At 34.7% G+C, this 20,662-nt stretch overlaps 4 protein-coding genes across 4 annotated transcripts; 2 read left to right on the top strand and 2 right to left on the bottom strand.

The window, feature by feature from the left end:
- Nucleotides 1-4,334: 4,334 nt before the first annotated feature.
- On the bottom strand, nt 4,335-6,350 carry LOC149901660 (protein AATF-like). Its single transcript, XM_090111188.1, has 2 exons — nt 5,519-6,350; nt 4,335-5,231 (listed from the first exon to the last, which is right to left on the bottom strand). The coding sequence occupies exons 1-2, from the start codon at nt 6,283-6,285 to the stop codon at nt 4,352-4,354; spliced, it is 1,647 nt and encodes a 548-aa protein (XP_089967314.1). The 5' UTR covers nt 6,286-6,350; the 3' UTR covers nt 4,335-4,351.
- Nucleotides 6,351-6,652: 302 nt separating this feature from the next.
- Nucleotides 6,653-14,893, top strand: Orc1 (origin recognition complex subunit 1). Its single transcript, XM_090111104.1, has 9 exons — nt 6,653-6,863; nt 6,945-7,185; nt 7,281-8,199; nt 8,333-8,429; nt 8,879-9,051; nt 9,468-9,565; nt 9,878-10,140; nt 13,126-13,324; nt 13,867-14,893. Exons 1-9 carry the CDS (start codon nt 6,769-6,771, stop codon nt 14,122-14,124), a joined length of 2,343 nt encoding a protein of 780 aa, XP_089967230.1. The 5' UTR covers nt 6,653-6,768; the 3' UTR covers nt 14,125-14,893.
- Nucleotides 14,894-15,361: 468 nt separating this feature from the next.
- Nucleotides 15,362-20,407, bottom strand: LOC149901657 (BBSome complex member BBS2-like). The gene is made up of 11 exons (XM_090110969.1): nt 20,265-20,407; nt 19,920-20,094; nt 19,525-19,754; nt 19,207-19,389; nt 18,865-19,066; nt 18,496-18,731; nt 18,132-18,317; nt 17,626-18,003; nt 15,937-16,100; nt 15,700-15,848; nt 15,362-15,532 (listed from the first exon to the last, which is right to left on the bottom strand). Exons 1-11 carry the CDS (start codon nt 20,391-20,393, stop codon nt 15,432-15,434), a joined length of 2,133 nt encoding a protein of 710 aa, XP_089967095.1. The 5' UTR covers nt 20,394-20,407; the 3' UTR covers nt 15,362-15,431.
- Nucleotides 16,250-17,396, top strand: Aos1 (SUMO1 activating enzyme subunit 1). Its single transcript, XM_090111243.1, has one exon. It carries the CDS (start codon nt 16,334-16,336, stop codon nt 17,351-17,353), a length of 1,020 nt encoding a protein of 339 aa, XP_089967369.1. The 5' UTR covers nt 16,250-16,333; the 3' UTR covers nt 17,354-17,396.
- Nucleotides 20,408-20,662: the final 255 nt, after the last annotated feature.

Below are 20,662 nucleotides of genomic sequence, written 5' to 3'. Positions count from 1 at the left end.
GTAAGTATGTTCCCACTTTTCGGGTAGGTAATATAATTATGTAGCAGGAGACACCGTTCTTTTTTATTACATTTTGACCTAGGTACATATTTTCGCTTTAGAGTATGATTTTCTTTTGATAAAATAAAAACCTCTTATCTATAAATCCAACACTGTTAGGTTTATGTTTTTACACTACTATGTACTATTAAGAACTTATATGTATATCTAATACTACATAAGAATTGTATTCAAATTATCAAATTAGTCGTTCAAAATAAGAATGCGAATCAGTTAAAAATCAGGCGATTTCTAAAAATAGGCTATGAATAAATAACTGATATTTGTGAAAAAATATTTGTTAAGACTCTTACCAGAATATATTGCTATTCGAGATCGTAATAAGAATGCCGAGATAAGACTAATCGTATAAGCTACGCATTAAAAGCAAGATTAATTTGAGAAGGCATAAGCTTCCGATAGGACCATAATCGCTCTTCTTGTTGTTGTAAGTGGGTATATTTATAGAATGATATATGATAGATATCATCTAGTTCCGATATAATTATTTACCAGCTAGGTATCAGAACACTTCCTCTTCTATATATTTAATAGATAAAAGATTTATCTATGTTTGTTGAATCGAAAAAATTGCAATGATTTTCCTGAAACATTGAATGCAGATTTTGAGCTGGAGTTACACATACTCTAGGTACTTGAAAATACTTGAAATACCATTTGAATACAAGCCAGGTATTTGCAATTAGTAAAAAAGATATTGTAAAGATATGTTCCTAACTCAAGTGCAATGAAAAATTTAACGCCATTTCAAAATGGGCTAGGTACGTATCATTCGAGTTACTTACAAACATAAACAATGAAAATTTTATTCCAATGTTAATATTTGAACCAGCAAATGTTCTGTCAAGGATACGCTTATCACTGAATAATGAAAAACAGTCGACAACCTTTTCTCAAGACTCCAACGGTCTACTGAATATAGGGTCATTGCGCCTGTTCGCGTCCACATGCCTATTCGCGTCCATTTTGCGGATATCTTTTAGAAAATTCACGAAAATAAGTATACTTTAAGTAAAATTGTAATAAGAAAAATTTCCGATAATAGCTCAATGTATAAGAGACATGCACACATATTCAAAATATGCCTGCGCACCGCCTATCCTATTTAAAAAAAATATTTAATTTTGGCTATTAAACGAGAGAGCTAAAACGCGCGGGATTTTGAGAAAAAAATAGTGCGCAGCGTCGCGTTTGACGGTAAGTATCTTATTGTTAAATGTGAATTTTTGAATATGTAACTGTTTCTTTACTTTGCTAACAAAACATGGAATAGTATGGATTATAAATCAGCTAATTTATTTTACAATTAATAGCTAAAATAAGGTGGACGCGAATTACTACACCGAATTTGTACAACTTCCATTTTGCGTCCACGGTGGGCGCAAACTATACCTATAGTGCATAACAATAGAACATATTGCGTCCACATTGTTTTTCATTACGTAGCAATGAATTGTTTGTTAAAATATGTAATTTAAAATAGATTGTAAATTTTTGACTAAGACTACAAGTTGATAATTAAAATTTTCATTCAAATTACCTAATTTTTATGCTATTTTTTCATTTTAAAATGGGTATTCTAAGAATGAGACTATAGTATCTTTGAGAATGAGATTCAATAAGTCTGTGGTTAAGAAAATAATATAAACTAAAAATAAATTTAATTCATTAGAAACTAAAAAATAAGGTAGGTAGGTAATCTTAACAGATTATTATTTATTTACATAACGTAACTTTGTTTTTTGTTAATTTTTAGTTCTATTATTGATGAGAAGATAAATATAAATAAGTTTTTCCAGTTTCCTTACAGTGAATTATTATGTTGATTTTAGGGTTCCGAACCTCAAAAGGAAAAACCGGAATCTTTGTAGGATCACTTTGATATCAGTCCATCTGCATGTCCATCTGCCGGTCTGTCTTTCTGTCAAGACCCTTTTTCTCAGTAACGCGTGGAGGTATAAAGCTGAAATTTATATTGAATACTCAAGTCTACGGTCCCTTGAAGCAGTGAAAAAATCAAACTTATAAGCCAAAGCAATCAAAAGATACAGCCGTTTATGCTGCAAATTTTATCAAATTTCTACATTCGCAAGGGAATCAAAACCTACAGGGTACTTTACGTGAACACAGACACTTGAAGTTTGGTACGAAGCAACGTCTTATAGCACTAATAAGGGAAATATTGAAAAAATAATCATTTACAGTTAAAACATATGAAAAAAAACAGGTTAATACGGAACCCTCGGTGTGCGAGTCCCACTCGCATTTGGCCAGTTTTTATTAAATAACAATATTCGTAAATAAATAATTTATTAAAACCTAATTTTTATTTGCATTTATCTGATAAAATATCACCCAATACACTCTTAATTCCTTTTCTAAGCTGGTGGACGCGAACTGGTCCACGGGTGGACGCAAACTGGAATTTTTGGACGCGAACTGGGTAAAACGCCTAATTCTGCTATTTGTCTAGATAAATAAAAACCACATGATATTTCCAAGACAATTCAAAGTAAATCTTAAAATAGACTATGTAATGAACACGTTACATAAATTTTGAGTTGAAATTTGTTCTGGAACATTTTTATTTTCTCCTTCAAACTTTCCAACTGCACTAAGTGGACGCGAACAGGCGCAATTACCCTACCTACCCAAAAATCGGTCAAGCTGTTTCAGAGAAATTTGGCTCTTACAATAATTTATTTTAATATATTATTATATAAAAAAGAGTATAAGTATATTGATAAGATCCAATCGTACATATTTTACGACACGGAAACATTACAAAAAATGAACTATGACGCTACGAATACAGTACGAATATTCCATGGGGGTGTGATCAGTGATGCAAACGTAAAGTCAAAACTCAACTCCCACAAATGATACAACTATCTCTACAACCTTATTAAAGTTTATCTCAGTAAAAATGCTCGTGTCTGATCGAAAGGTTATCGGCAATAATTATTTTAGAGGACGGTGCATGGGGATCCGTGATGCGTATAACGTGTTCATTTATATTGTTGTTTTTACACTAATAATTATGTTATTTCAAACGAATAAAATCAAAACTACTGGAATGATTAAAAAATAACCTTTCATCATTTGAGAACTAGATAATTCCACTCCGTTTAGTAGACTATATCGGTGCTATTGTGGTAGGTAATCGTGGTAACAGGTAGATAGGTACCTATAAAAAATAAACATTTTCTAAGTAAAGTTTGGTTTAGTTATTTACTAATTTCAGTGAATACAATAAATTATATCTAATCATTAATAGGTCTAACCAGAAGTAGTCGGTGCGAGCAACTAGTAAAAATATAATAATAAACAAAACTATCAAAAAATTGTTATGTCGATTGATGATACTTGATGATAGTTGGGTCAATGAAAATTTAAATAACAGACAATGTGATGTTACATTGTTATCTCAGTAAAATGTATTTTAATGGTGGTAATTTAAAAAAATGACTATTCATAAACACTTGTACTAAAACTTTACACTATTTTCTAATTTCTGTGCACATTATCCACAATCCATATCAACGATCCTCCAAATTCCAATCGGTAAAGGAAAACATCGTACGGAAATTGCCATTTCTCGGAAGGAAAAGTTCGACAGAAAAAGCGACATGTGACTTCTGCGAATCCGAATTTATTAAATGGCCAGCCATGGCCAGCATGGTACAACCTTCACGAGGCCTTCTATAACAAAAGCCTTTGTCCCTAGACCCACAGATTAAGTATTAGTTACTACGTCTAGACCATATTATAGTGGGAACAAATATGGGATGATAATAAGTGCTTTTGGCTTTATTTTTTGGTTTCTCCATTGATATTCATGTAGGCATTTTATGTGGTATAATGCCTAGAATGAACAATCACAGAAAAAAAACAGTGATAAATTAAAAATAAAACTGAGTTCACTATACTTTCAAATGGGATAAAATATTTTAATCCTGACTTTCTACTTTATCTGCTACACGACAAAGCTCACGGCAGAACCACGTGTAATTTATACCAATTATATAATATTTTTGTATCTATCACACACGGAAGGTCAGAACTCAGACAATCAAAAACTTAAGTATAATAATTATTACCTTCATAAAATTGCAAATAATAATTACATGAGCACAGCTAGTGCTCATGTAATTATTATTCAGCTAATAAGAAAATATATAATTGTGATATAATGTTCTAACTTTGATGAGGTCAACAAGTGACTAAATTTAATATTAAGTTTCAAATATAAATTCCACAAAAAAAGAAACAAATCCAGATTAAAAATTATTTATTTCTTATCATCCAAATTAACGTTTAGCCCAACATTATTATGTTCAAACAATTTACCAAATAACGAACTGTACAATTCATTTGCACTCTCTTCGTTCCATTTAGTTGATTTCTCTGGTGCCATGTAACTCACCAGTGGATTATGTACTACATACTTAATCTTCCGTCCCTTTGTAGCTTTAGTATCAACCTTTCGTTTCATTTTGCTCCTCATTTGCTGCAACGCTATCCACTGCCTACTCAACTGAACGGGATCAGTAATATCTGCCGATTTACATTCAATCAATTCCCTCAATAATTGATGATAGAAATCGCTGTCATCAAATATTTCCGGTATGTATTCATCATCATCCTTTCTGCTTCTCGTAATTGGGTTAATTTCTGAACCATTTTGTTCTTCACTGTCGTCTTTTTTGTATCCAATAATATCATATTCGGATCGTTTCAATTGGGTTCGTCTTATCAGCTTTTGCTTATCAGAAAGAATGTACGATATTTGTTGTAGTATTGTGTTTGTTGGTGCATTTTTAATATTCGCAGCTGTTGCTATACGAGTTTTGTCATTCCATTTTTGTATTGTTGAATCTCTGAATGATTTGAATGACTTGTAACATGTTGCTATATCGCTTTCGTAATCTTCTAGTTTACGCTTTTTAAGCAACTTTTTAGCTTTAGTTGGTTCTTTGTTTTCTACAGGTTTAGCAGGTTCTTCAGTATCTGTATCAGATGGAATTTCTTCATTGTCTGTGTCACTTGGTATTTCTTCATCGCTTTCTTCCTTCTTCTCTTCCACTTTAGAATCCTGGCTTTGTTTGCCTTTGGATAATGATTTTGTTTCTGGAAAATTCTTTAGCAGCACACTTTGAAGTGTTAAAAATCTGAAAAAAATAAATATAATTTTAAATAAATTATATTTCAATATGCTTGTAGGATATCCTAGGTCTTAACAAATTCTGTTTCATAGTTTCAATTATATTTTTAATGAGATTAATATATTATCATAATATTGTAAATGAGTATATCGATAAGTTTGTAACATCACAATATTATGCAATGTTTTAAATTCATTTAAGTCTGTTATTTTTAAATTTAACTCACATAAAATCGAATACAGAACAAAATTTGAAAAAGCTCTCTTAATATTAAAGCAACAAATAATACTTACTTATCTAAAATTGTGGTAACATTATTTAAGGTTTTACTACTTTCTTCTGCAAAATCAGAGTTCACCTTTAATTCTTGATATGTATCACTCATAGGCATTTTGTTTGCTGTATTCATGCATCTCTGCAAGTGTATCCTCATTTCCAAAAGTCCTTCCCAGAGTAACAATTGATTTCTTACACAAATACCCTTTTTAGCTTCCTCCGATACATCCTGCTTCTTGACATGTTCAAACTGTTCTTTGATTGGCTCATCCATTTGACTAATATCATACCCTTCACCCTCATCATCATATTCATCACTGCCCTGATCACCATCATCGTTTTCTGACGATTTCTCATCATCTGAATCGCTTTGAAGCTGTTTTTGGAATTTTGTCATGCTATAATCGTCGCTTTCATCTCCAGTCTCTTCCTCAACTGATATATCCTTACCAGATTGACTTTTCTTCTCGATTTCATCGTCTTCACTTACGTCATCTGAAACTTGGTCATCTGAACTGTTTTCTTCCAATTCCTTTTTAGATACAACCTTGCCTTCATACTTTTTGCTTATATCACTAAGCAAGTTCACGTTTCGCTTGCGAAAATCACTTATTAAAGCTTCATCTTCGTCAGAGGAACTACTATAATCTGCTCGTGTAACTGTACTTGGTTTTGTATTAAATATTTCATCATCTTCAATATCAGCTCGTGGTTTTACAGTCAATGCATCTGCTATTTTATCAGATAATGTTTGTTTTGTATTCTTCTTCTGTTTGAACTTCATATTGCAGTTTTTAAAAACAAATAACCCTAAAAATTCCAATCAAATATCACCAATGTGCTTTTGACGTTGACATATGACATATGATAATTGACATTTGACACTTGAGAATTTAGATCCCCAATCCTATAGTCATAGAAAATTATATAGTTTTTTTTTTAATATGTACATCGAACGTGCATCGAACATATTTTTACTTGATTTTTACATTGAAATATATTTTAAATAAAGTACTACATAATTTACAATGTACAACTTTGTTCAATATTTATTCGTAAAATAGTAGAAACAAAAGTTACCGATTTTTTAAAAACGAGTTTACAAAGTTGTTGTTGAGTAAATTAAGCGCGAAAAATGACATAACTTAGAATCCGGTACGATTTCAAGTTTTCAACTTCATAAACAAAATTAACAAAACAAAAGCTTGCGTGTGAAAAAGAAATTAAAGTATTTAACGAGTGTAACGGAATATTTGAAAAACAAAATATGCCTCGTCGGCGAGAAAAAACTAAAGCAGTAATTTGGTTAAGTGAAGAAATATCGAATGAATCAAATGTTTCTAGCACTTTTCACTACTATGGGTTAGATTTATTTAAAATTTCCATCAAGTTTATACATTTTACTATAATTTTTGAGCACCTTACAAAAAATATATTTTACAGAAAATTTCAGTTCAAAGACGTAATCGCTGAAGTCGGCGATTTTGTGCTAATATCAAATGCCGACTCGGCAGAACCCGACACTGAAGAAGGATGTGACGCAGCCAAAATACTAGCTCTATACGAAGATATTTATAACAAGCACGATCCATTCAGAGCTAAAGTACAATGGTATTCGAAACCCAATGATTTGCCTAAAGGATGCTTGAATAATAAAGAGCCAATAAACTTTCTAGAAAAAGAGGTAAGATGTTGAGAATTATGTTTATCTAGTCTTAACTATAGGTTATGCCTATACTATGAATGATTCTGTATTTTTCTGAACATTATTTTTTCCAGGTAATAGAAGACCACCGTCCCTTTGACACTGATATATCTATAGAGACAATATTCAAAAAATGTAATATAACTTTCACATTCACTAAAGATACTGCATTGTCATTAAAAAACAGTCCATATAATTACATTTGTCGGTACAGACTCATAGCTATCACTAAAAGGAAAGTTAATTTAGAGCCTGTCGTTGAAGAAGAAAGAAAGGCTTTAGAATTATTAGTGACACCAAGAAAATCTGCAGTTACAAATAAAACACCCAGTAGTTTAGTCAAAAGAATGGGCCGTGTTTCACTTTCAGATAGAAATTGGAGTGTAAGCAAGAATGATGGTACAAAACTGTTACTTAAAAGAGCAATATTGGCTGACAAAAATGATAAGGAAGTGCCTCGAACTCCAGAAATAACAACACCTGTGATAGAAACACCAAAAAGTACAAAAAAACTTAATAAAAATAATTTAGAAGATATTTTGTCTATGGAACTAAGAGAGAACTCGGATGAAGAACTACCGACATTAATAATCAGACAACATGTGCCAACTACACCGAAACGAAAGACTCCATTACGTAAAGCAAATGATGAGACACCTAAAAAGGTTTTAGTATTCGAAGAAGAAGAAAAAGAGGTATATTCAACTAGATCTGGAAGAAAAACTAGAAATCCAATGACATATCGTGAGTTAGAAGTTTCTCCTGTTAAAAGAACACCAACCAGAAACTATAGAATATCAGAAACAAGTGATGAATTCCTTATGACACCTAGAACTCCTAGGACACCACGAGCACCTAGAACACCCAAAACTCCTAAAACACCTAGAACTAGAACTTCTATAGCTAAAACACCTAAGAGTGTCAAACGAATTCTAACCAGTGAATTGACACCCACACTACATTCAAGAACACATTCAGTAGATAATATTAATGGTAAGTTCATATTTTTAATAACTTTTTGTAGTTTTCCATGTAACTGTTTAATGGTTTAATATATATTTGTTTTATTATTAGAGGCATTAAGTATGTATATGATAAAAAATACAACTTAAATTAATATTTACAGATTTCACCAAAGAAAATCGCTCTTTACCAGGGAGAGAAAACCAATTAGATGAAATTTTGTCATTTGTGAGATCTAAGTTGCTTGACCATATGAGTGGGTAAGTTTCAAGTTTTCATCTTTTTATGATTATTAAGATGTATATTTTTATTACATGGTGGCAAATAAAACACTTTCTATTTCTATTTTATTTCAAATAATATGATATATGTACTTACAATTTTTAAATATGATTTTATAATAAAACTAGCGGCCCGCCCCGGCTTCGCCCGTGGTACATATGAAAAATAGATGTTGGCCGATTCTCAGACTTACCCGATATGCACAGAAAATTTCATGAGAATCGGTCCACCCGTTTCGGAGGAGTATGCAGACTAACATTGTGACACGAGAATTTTATATATAAGATACTTTCCTCACTTTCTATATTAAAACAAATGACATATTTTTTTTTTTTATGAACTCCCTTTGTTTCCATAAGATACATTTTAAAATTATTACAAAAAATAGCAAAAAATATTATCAATGAATATTTTAAAATGATTTCAGATGTATGTACATATCAGGTGTCCCAGGCACTGGCAAAACAGCAACAGTAAATTCAGCATTAAAAATATTGAAGGAAGAATCAGATTTACCTGATTTTCAATTAGTAGAAGTGAATGGAATGAGGATAGCAGAACCAAGGCAGGCTTATGTACAAATTTATAAGCAACTTACTGGTATGCTATTTCATAAATAATGCTTAATTCAATAATAAAAGATTCTGTAAGCGTGCAAATGTAAAAATTCTGTAGAATTACCGATTTTTCGAGTGTTTATATTTATTTGAAACAAGTATCTGGTTGTATAATATAAATTAAAAATAATCTCACTTCTTTATTATTGTTATGAAAAGTATGTACCCTCACAAAAGTTATTTAATCAACTTATTAAGCTATTGCATAGCTTCTATCGCGGGCCTTGAGCGCGGGGACGGAATCGAGAAATGCCGTAACGAAAAAACCTCACGCTCCCCACTCCGACGGGCTCGGAGGTGTGGCTTGAAGGCATAGCATGCAATAGCTTTACCGCGGCAGTCCCCGAGTGCCACACGTCTTTTTTTTTATTAATAAAATCTCCATTCCTGTACCTGCAGGTAAATCAGTAGTTTGGGAGCAGGCATGTTCACTATTAGAAAAGAGATTCACAAACCCAGGGCCACGGAGAACACCTACAGTCCTAGTTGTGGATGAAGTAAGAATTATATGTTTTAAATTTCATATTGTTATTTTTCGTCATTTCATTATTGAATTCACAATCAATTACTAGAAACAACTTCTTTAGAGTCGATTTCAACCCTGTTTCAACATATAGATTTAATCCGTCAGTCCTCGGATCACAGACACAATAGAAAATCTATTGTGTCTCGGCCCGATCGGGCCGCTCGGTGGTCAATGGGTTAATTCAAACTTTGTACCTACACTTATCAATGATCAGTGACAATACAATTAATTCATAATTTATGTGTCTTCTTTAACTATATTCATAATTTAAACATCCTTCCAGCTAGACGCCCTCTGCAACCGTCGGCAAGACGTCCTCTACAGTATAATGGAGTGGGCTGCACACAACACTGCATTACTAACAGTACTCGCAGTGGCCAATACTATGGATCTACCTGAACGAGCTCTAGCCGCAAGAGTCGCATCGCGTTTGGGACTAACCAGATTGACGTTCCCGCCGTACACACATACACAGTTACAGTGTATTGTGGCTACGAAATTGGCTGGTGCTAATGTCACGCCGGATGCTGTTCAGTTGATAGCTAGGTAAATCCTCATCCTATCATCGTAATCTACTATATAAAAATAAGTCGGGTTTTCCTTCCTGACGCTATAACTCCAGAACGCACGAACCAATTTCCACGGTTTTGCATTCGTTGGAAAGGTCTCGGGCTCCGTGAAGTTTATTTTTTTTTTTTTTTTTTTTTTGTCTTTTGTTTCATCTGCAATCAGCGGTTTTCGCTATAAGCGGATGTGTTGTGTGTGGCAAATTTTGGCATGTAGAGCGAGCCCTCCAGTGAGGACAACTGCTCTTCAAGTAATAAAGCTAGATTACATCTTTTCTTTTAAGACGTTTGTGGTAGGACCTTTTTATCAGTTGGCTTGCAAGTTTGTTAGGATGTTTCTCTAGTCTGGCAACATAAGATTTTGTATGCGTGTTAATTTCATCTTTTATAGAGCATATGTTAGTGTGGCTTTGAATTTCAGCATTAGTAGTAAACCAGGGGGCATTGCTGAGAGTTCGCAGTATAGTATTTTGCTGTCGTTGCAGTAGCGAGATAGATGAATTACTGGCACTACCCCATAGTTGAATGCCGTATGTCCATATAGGTTTAATTACACTTTTGTATATCAGTAGTTTGTTGTCCAGTGACAGGCGACTTTTCCGGCCCAGTATCCAGTACAAGCTGCGGTAGCGAATGTTTATTTCTTCTCTTTTTGCTTTGATGTGGTGGTTCCAGGTCAAACGTCGATCCAAGTGTAGCCCGAGGTAGCGGACTCTGTCAGTGTGTGGTAGTGTAGAATCTTTAAGCTTTACAGGCGGGCAATCTTCTTTTCGAAGCGTAAAGGTGACGTGTACCGATTTTGAGGGGCTCGCTTTAATTTTCCACCTCTCCATCCAGTCCGTGATCGCGTTGAGACCTTTTTGTAAATTTTTTGATGCAATTGCCGGATCCTTACTACTTGCTAGTATTGCTGTGTCATCAGCGAATGTTGCTGTAGTAACGTTTTCAGTAAGCGGTAAGTCAGCTGTAAAAAGTGTGTATAGTACTGGTCCAAGTGCTCTGATGTTGTAGATGTTTGATGTCTTTCCACTTTCCAGAATTTGAAAGCGACGTTCACTAAGATAGGATTTTATAAGTGGATAAAAGCTGTGAGGTAGATTTTGCCTTAATTTGTATAGCAAACCTTCGTGCCACACTTTGTCAAAAGCTTGCTGGATATCCAAAAACACCGATGAACAGTATTCCTTTTCTTCTAGTGACTTCCGGACTCTTTCAACTACTCTATGGACCTGTTCAATAGTGGAATGTTCCTGTCTGAAACCAAATTGATGATCTGGAATAGCATTGTTCACTGCGAGGCAAGTAAGCATTCTGGATAACAAAATCTTTTCGAATACTTATGACAGTATCGGTAATAGGCTAATGGGTCTATATGATGATACCTCATTAGCCGGTTTGCCAGGCTTATGTATCATCTGAATGTTTGATAATTTCCAGAGATTAGGAAAATGTTGAACCCTTATAATTCCATTATAAAGGATGGTCAGGAATACTATAACCTTACGGGGCATCTGCTTTAAAATTTCCTTGGTTATAAGATCTATACCAGGCGCTTTTTTATCTTTAAGGTCTTTTATCTTCCTCCATACTTCGGCGGTAGTTACAGGTTTTGGCGGGAGAGACATTTGCATATCCTCTTTAAGGGCATTAATGATTTCATCGTCGTGTCCAGTGAATGTCTCTTTGTTGGGACGGAAAACATTTTCTAGATGTTCGGCAAAGCAGGTTGCTTTTTCCTCTGGTGTCCTCGCCCAGCCTTGCGTTCCTTTTATTGGTGGTTTAGCATTCTGTGGACGATCATAATTTTTTGTAAACTTCCAGAGCGAGTAATTCGTCGAGGCATTTGCAGTCAGCGATTGGAGTTGTGTTTCGAGAGTTTTATTTCGCCAATTATGAAGCATATCTTTCAGTTTTCTTGCCTCTCTGTTGAATTTTGTTTTATCTGTACTCAACCTGCTGTCGTGCCAGATGCGCCTTGCTCTTCTTTTATTTACTATAGCCCTTTTTATATCGCGAGGATAATTATCAGGTATTTTTAAAGTCCTACTTTCTAGAGTGTTTAGGATACAGGCTTTTTGAATAAGCGATGTTACATATTTTGTGGATTCTTCTATGTCATCGGGTGTCTTCAGGGAAACTTTTAGGTCAATATTATTATTCAGATATTCTCTAACGGAATCCCAATCTGTAGATTTATTATGTAGTGTCTTTATGTTTTCTTCTTCTATTAGTAGGGTGCTAGCTGTTAGTAGAACTGGAGTGTGATCAGAAGAACCATCGTAGCAAGATTCTATTTTAAAGTAATATGTTGACATACCCTTTGCAATGAAAAAGTCGAGTAGATCCGGGATTTTATTCTTATCTGAAGGCCAATACGTTGGCTCGCAAGTAGTAATGACACGCATGTTATTATTGTCTATACAAGTTTTTAGTTGCCTGCCCCTTGTAGTTGTTAACCGTGATCCCCAGTGAGTGTTCTTCGCATTCCAATCGCCTCCTGTAATAAAGCGACTTCCTAGACTGCTGAAGAATTCGGAGAACATTTCACAGCTAATTTTATGTCTTGGAGGGCAATAGACCGCCGAGACTTTGATATAGCCGGTCCTATCTTCTATAGCTCTTGTAGTAGCTGAAGTTTATGTATTATGTGTGAAGTTTATAGCAAAGAAAAGGTCTGTTGGCGAAACGGAGTTCGCCCGGTTTGCTGGTTAATAATATAAATATGACTGTGTTTGTTTTTACACGTCCCAATTAAGCACTTACTTGATATTATAGAAATGTACTGAAAAATACTGATATTTACTAAAAACAGTTTGGTTTTGATATAGGTCTTGCCATGGATAATGTGAGTATGCAGTAATTTTAAATGTAACAGTAGTAGAGTAGGCAGTTATTTTATATTACAATATCCATTTTAACCCTGAATCTATCACGAAATATTTTGTCCTACACAAAATTTTTACAGAAAAGTAGCTGCCGTATCAGGTGATGCACGTCGTGCGTTAGCTCTCTGTACCAGAGCGTTAGAACTGGCTGGAGATAAAGAAGCGGGGTTAAAGGAAGTCCAATTAGCGCTAGGTGAAGCTGCATCTAGTGCTGCAGTGCGAGCCATCAGGAACTGTTCCCCGAGTGAACGGCTCATGCTGAGAGCAGTGGCTGCTGAGGTAATGTACCGTTTTTACACGCTTTATATTAGCTTCACCTGTATGTTTGTTTGTGACCGACTTCTTTGGGCGCGATTTTGACCCACTTTAAACGGCCAGATTTCGATCAAACTTTGTAGATTTATTGAGGACCGATGACAATACACTAATTTGATAAAATTTTCTATTTTTAGCGTGTTTTTTTAGTTTTTTTAAACTATTATTAGGTGTAGTTTAGAAATGTGTGAGGCCCTACACCTTAGAAGAAGTAATGAAATTTAAAGATACAACATTGAAGATTTCATAATATTCATTCATTTGTGCAGAAGAAATATGTTGTTTATTGTAATAAGTATAAACTCAAAATATACAGGAAATGTTTTTTCATTAATATAATTTGTGTGTAAAACTTCGAGCCCTATTACTAATTTAACATGACGTGTTGTATTCATGAGTCTTAACATTCCATTAAGAAAATGCTATAAAAGTATAATATCAATTGGAATAAATAAATAAAAATTGCTTTAAAATGTCCTTTCCTCACAATTATTATTGACTTTCAGGTGGAAAGAACAGGTTCAGACGAGACAACCCTATCTCGTGCGTTAGCTACAGCAGCTGCTATAGTAGCGCTCGACGGTCGTCCATACAGGAGTGCGCCGAACATTCGAGCACCTACACCGTCACAGGCTCATACAATATGTGCCAGATTAGCTGCTATCAAACTATTGCTCTTGGAACCAAAACCATCAGAACCGAGGTTGCTATTAAACGTTAGTGCTGATGATGTTCATTATGCGACCAAACAAATTACCGTCTAGAAACTTCCGTAACATTCGCGCGAACATTCGCTCAAACTCACACCGATATGTACTAGACTTGCTGCCATTAAAGTATTGCTTTTGGAACCAAAGCCATCAGAACCGAGGTTGCTATTAAACGTTAGTGCTGATGATGTTCATTATGCGACTAAACAAATTACCGTCTAGAAAGTTCAGTTACAACATTCGCTCAAACTCACACTATATGTACTAGACTTGCTGCCATTAAAGTATTGGTTTTGGAACCAAAACCATCAGAACCGAGGCTATTATTAAACGTTAGTGCGGATGATGTTCATTATGCGACCAAACAAATTACCGTCTAGAAACTTCCGTAACATTCGCGCGAACATTCGCTCAAACTCACACCGATATGTACTAGACTTGCTGCCATTAAAGTATTGCTTTTGGAACCAAAGCCATCAGAACCGAGGTTGCTATTAAACGTTAGTGCTGATGATGTTCATTATGCGACTAAACAAATTACCGTCTAGAAAGTTCAGTTACAACATTCGCTCAAACTCACACTATATGTACTAGACTTGCTGCCATTAAAGTATTGGTTTTGGAACCAAAACCATCAGAACCGAGGCTATTATTAAACGTTAGTGCGGATGATGTTCATTATGCGACCAAACAAATTACCGTCTAGAAACTTCTGTAACATTCGCGCGAACATTCGCTCAAGCACAACAGAATATGCGCCAGACTAGTATAATAAATTCAAAAATCATATTTACTTAGTTCCCCATACATACTATTAATATTATTTCTAGAATCAAATCATTTTTTAGAATTAAACTAAATTCTAAGCTATTGACATTATTATAATAATTTTGTAAGGCAATACTGACAAGGTAACCATAATTTAGGTATTATAGTACTAAATTTAAGACGACTCATAACTTGGCGCTGGGCGTCAGCTATGAATAACTTTTAATAGAAAGCTTCTTTAAAATACTTGAAAAATGCATGTTATTGTTGATTATTATTTATAGTAAATAAGTGAAAATGATAAAATGAAGTAAGAAATTTCTAATTTTATTGATTGACATTATTTGTTGACTCAAAGCCTCTTGCATTTTCGCATTACATATCATAATTATTTAATTTTCAATATTGGATAATTTTGTACTTGTTAATAATATATTTTTCTTATAACAAAAACATTTGCAACTACTTAACGATTACAAACATGTTTTACATGCAATATAATATATATTTTTGTGTGATACAAAACATGCTTAAGAGAGCTAAATTAATAGAATGAATTAAATAAATTATTTTCTTAATTATTGTCTTATTTTTCATGCATCTCCAACTTGTAGGATTTTAATGAGAGCTTCAGTATTATTCTCTTGTACTGCTTTTCTGCAAGCGGCCACAGCTGCTTTGCTATACTTGCCCACTGAAAAAAAAAGATGTCCTGGGTAAAAAAAAGCATACATGCCACTTCTAAAATATATTAGTGAAAGAATTTTCATAACTAGATTGTACTTCCGAAGATTACTACAAAGATGGGAAGACAGTAACTACCTACACCTACAAGCTTATAAAAATATGGATAAGTATCACCTCTTAAACGAGCTCCTTGTTGCAAAATAGTGTGGAGATTTTTTAGAGACGTAATCGTTTGCTCTTGCGAAGCTCTTCGAATATGACATCCGGTTAACAACTCTTCATTGAGAAGCATTACTTCTTTATAACGATTCAACATTTCTTTTCTACAAAAATAAAATTCATGAAAAAGAAAAAAATCTTTATTTTATATGGAATAAACCTGAAGATAACTAAGGTCTGAAGATTTCTTACAAGTCATAAGATGCCGCATCAATTGCAGCTGGTAGTAAAGCAGTGATCAATTGTGCCTTTTCTGCACTCTCAGCAGCCAAACGTGATCTTGTTTCTCCCACTTCAGATGCATTCATCATTTCCAACCTCAATAATTCTTCTGCCTTAGGAAATTGGGCAGTAGACTGAAACATTGTTACAGTGAATAATAATGATAAGCTGCAAAAAAATTAAAGATTTTCACCGATTTTTTTATCTATGGATTTATTACTAGAAGTTTTGTTAGGTCTGTAGTTTTGTCATTTCTGTGCGATGTCATTTGTCACGTTGACATTTGACAGTTTAATTTGACTTTTGTTAGCGTGGGTCAAGTCCGGTTTTATTGTATTTTGCGAAATTTTGTGTTTTAACGCCGACAATGGTAGAAAATAATGAAATGGAATTATCTGAGGCAGAAGCAGAACAGTACGATCGCCAAATCCGCTTATGGGGATTAGAATCTCAAAAAAGGCTACGTACCTCCAAAGTTCTCATTATTGGATTGTCCGGTCTTGGAGCCGAAATCGCTAAAAACATTATTCTTTCGGGTGTTAAAAGCGTATGTCTGCTCGATAATGAAAAGTTAAGAGAAACCGATCAATACTCTCAGTTTTTAGCACCTCCAGATAAACTCGGTGAAAATAGAGCGGAGGCATCTTTACAGCGAGCAAAAGCATTGAACCCAATGGTTGAAGTATCAACGGAAACGAAGGCAGTTGACGATCTACCTGACAGTTTTTTTACAGAATTTGACATTGTGTGTGCGACGGGCTTGAAACAAGAGCAACTTGAACGTATCAATAACGCGTGTAGAGATGCTAACAAGAAATTCCTTTGCGGTGACGTGTGGGGAATGTTTGGCTACATGTTCACAGATTTGATCGACCACGAGTACTCTGAAGAGATTGTGCAACACAAGGCTGTGAAACGCGGCCCTGATGACGACGAAAAGACCGCACGCGAGACAGTGACCATAACTGTTAAACGACGCGCCATATACGTTCCCTTACAAAATGCATTATCCGCTGACTGGTCGAAACCGGAACTGCGATCGAGACTACGCCGCGGTGACCCTTCGTACTTCGTAATGAAGATCCTTTTGCGTTTCCGCGATGAATACAATCGCAATCCTGATCCCGCAAAACGCAAAGCTGACACGGAAGTAATATTCCGCATGAGAGATGAGCTGGTCAAAGAATTGAACCTTCCAGTTGGTTTTGTCAGTGATGCTTTATTGACTGATGTTTTTGGAATTGTATCTGGTGCTGCAGCTGTATTAGGTGGTGTGATTGGTCAGGAAATTGTGAAAGCTGTCAGTCAAAGGGAACCTCCGCATAATAACATGTTTTTCTTTAATCCAGTCAAGTGTGTTGGCTTTGTCGAACTTTATGGTCAATAGCTTTCCAACTAAGATAAGTAATAAATTATTTTAAGACGCAAACTATTTCAGTTTTATTTTTAAAAACATTCCAACAATGGTTTTTTTCAGCATTAGAATATATATGTAGCTAATAACAACATAAGAAACATAGTAACTACATTATTTAAAAAAATAAAGCTCTTATTTCCTTTGATGAACATAAACAGATCATCTTTATAATATTTCGTTAATCAGGGGTGTGCAATTTGTTAAGAACATACAAAGAGTGATAAAAACCAAATAATACCCACCTGCAAATCAGTCAAGTTTAAAAACACAGCTAAACTCTGTATCAAATCTCCTGCCAACCTTATGTCATCTGTTTTAAACATAACCTGGCCATTTGCTTCAAAATCCATACCCAGATAACTTCTATCCCTAAGACATAGAAAGTTTACATGCAACTCTTTACTGTCTTCATTTTCTAGCTCCAATTCTTCATCAAGAAGAAAGTTCTGGTTCAACCAAATGCATATTCTTTGGACCCTCTCTGTGATTTTAAATGTAACGTAACTGTTTGAATCCACCCTTACTGTTGACTCAGCCAGTTTATACATTGAGAACCTAGGTAGGTGTTTTGTTAACTCAAATATGTGAAATTGTTCACTGTCTGGATATCCTACTAGTGCCTGCAAGAATACAGTTTTAATAATAAATATTTTTTATAAACATGGACTTGCTCTATTTTTTGATTAATTAAGTCTTCGTCACCTCTTTACACCATACAATATATCCTACCTTTATAATACTAACGAACCTTTATATGAACATCAACCGGTATATCTCTCGGAGATCGCAGCGGTATGTATAGAATGGGTCGCAAACGGCCGGGCGGCGGATGTCGCGCCAGTGTCTCGCCCGTTTCAAACACACCCTCAGCCAGTACAAGCGCTGCGCGAACGACTGTTTCGTTGTTTGTCGATATTGGGAGCTGGATGCAGCCCTTGTTATGAAGTATCAAATAAATAATTATTGCAGGGATTGTAACGTACGAAAACACGTAACAAAAGAAAGTTCCATTAAAAATTAAAATATCGCTTAACTAACGCATATAATATTCCTCACACGTCTATTTAAATTCTTAAAAATTTTCTGGTAATTAAAACGGCAAACTAACATACTTCCTGAGTATCCGCAGTAACAGCTACTTGTAAACGAGTATTAGTTGGCATAGCTGAAGAAGGACGACTGGCTTCAAGACTATCCGAGACAGTATTAGCCTCATAATGCTGCAGTTCCACCATCAAGGCCTGTTTCTTGCTCAATAACTCAGTTATCGCAAGTCTGTCTTCTTCAGATGCCAATTTCTTTGAAGCGTTGAAACCCGAATCTTCTGAGAACGGTGGGTAGCCCAAAACTGTCCGATATAAACCATTTCAAATTACCGATTATAAATTATATTTATTTTGTCCGATTTCTACTTGTATCACAATGAAACATTAATATTCATACACTGTAGTTCATTGGTTTTTACAAATTTCCCAATTTACCTTCGCCTTTATCAGAAACGCAGACCAAGTCAGGAGCGCCAACAGCTCTATAGTCAGCGAGCAACATAGCGGCAGCATTCGAGCGCAGTTGCACTCGCCTCAACACTCGACCGCCACTGTCGCGCCAGTCTACACGACCGTTACTCCAACAACATGCAAGACTCTCACCTGACCATTGCAGTGAGATTGCGTTTTGTTTTGACTAAAATTAAAATGTATGTAAACTGTCCACAGAAGTATTTCTGTTCTCTTTTAAATTATTCCGTTACTGTATTTGTGTCGGTAATAATATTTTTCCTTTTTATAAAACTTAATGATCGATAACATCAACGAAGTACCTACCTTTACGCGCCACAAGCGAATCCCCTCCTCGTATACACCAATGGTCCCATTAGCTAATCCATACGCGAATCTCACTTCCGTTATGGGCGATAAACACAACACTGGTCCAGTTTCAGGAAGCTCTACTATGAACTGGTTATTCTTTAACACCCTTATAAATGAATCTTCGCAACCAATGAGAAGCTGAAAGAGGTTTCTAATTTATCTTTATTAGTTAAATAAACACGTAATAAGTCTCGAAAATTATCAGTTACCCGTACATTTTATTATGCTTTATACTTACTTCTATGTCGCAAATATAATAAGAAATTGTTATACCTCATTCTCGCCATCTTTATCGAAGTCAAATGGTAAAACAGTGGAGACCTTCCCGCTAACAACATTCCAAAATATTTCATCCCCTTGACTATTCAAACCCAACACTGAACTGTTTCCACCTACTATCGCTAGCAGTTCCGTACTTTTACCAATTCTGCCAGTAGTAATCACATTAACTCCATCTGGTACTTCCTTGAAGAATAAATCTGTGTTGTCGTGGACATCATAGGCTGGAATTTAAATATATTATTCAGCAGTTCTAATATTGAAGAAATGAACACGACTTAGAACGAGACATCCCATATTTACTTGGCCAGTACATGGCTATAGAAACGTTTTTATAGGGGTGTGTCATCATTATGTTGATATAAAGTTTATTGTATCATTTTTCTTACCTAATATTTGGGTGGGAGAACCGATAAGTAGGATGTCCCTTGTACAGTCAGCTTTTAGGGCACCTGCAGCAAGCGCTATTACAGCTTGACTAAGATTTAGCTCCGATACCTCGGCGTGTGCCTCTGACCGCTGGGCCCGACCACCAACAATACCATGTGGATGGTGTATGATGATCTTAAACGTGGAGTAAGTAGTTATGTAAACATTAACTAAACACCTATAAATCCGTATGCAGTTTTTTGTTAGCAAATTTTTAAAAAGATACATAATAAAATAATTTTAATTATCATAAGTGAGAAGATTGGAGCTTTAGTTTTACAGTACGATTACTATAGATATGTTACCTTGTCGTATCCTGCTGCTGCCGTTAAACATGGGTGAGTACCATCATATTTTGCTATAATAATTATCCCAGGCGTAACTTTATGATTCAATTCTAATTTGAAAACTGGCTGTACAGCAGTAACCTGCATTATTAGTTAGAATATTAATAATAATATTAGTAAGTATTCACTGTATACACAGTGTTTACTGTGGTGCTTACTATTGTGTTTCTATAGGAACGTTATCAATTTCTTTTGTGATCCCATTTTTATGTTATACATTTGCCAACATGACTTGAGAAACTTGATAAAATCTTTAATAGTAAATATTTAGTTAGTATTAATTGTAAATAAAATTACTTTGTAGTAAACTTTTTCAAATTATTAAGATTTTAAAATTATGTTATTCCAAGTATCCG

This window comes from Colias eurytheme, chromosome 16, assembly GCF_061535395.1.
Source record: "Colias eurytheme isolate Ceu_HAF_F1 chromosome 16, ilColEury1 Martin Lab GWU primary, whole genome shotgun sequence".
Taxonomy (NCBI): domain Eukaryota; kingdom Metazoa; phylum Arthropoda; class Insecta; order Lepidoptera; family Pieridae; genus Colias; species Colias eurytheme.
The sequence above is the reverse complement of the archived record's forward strand: the minus strand, read 5'-3'. Positions and strand labels throughout refer to the sequence as shown.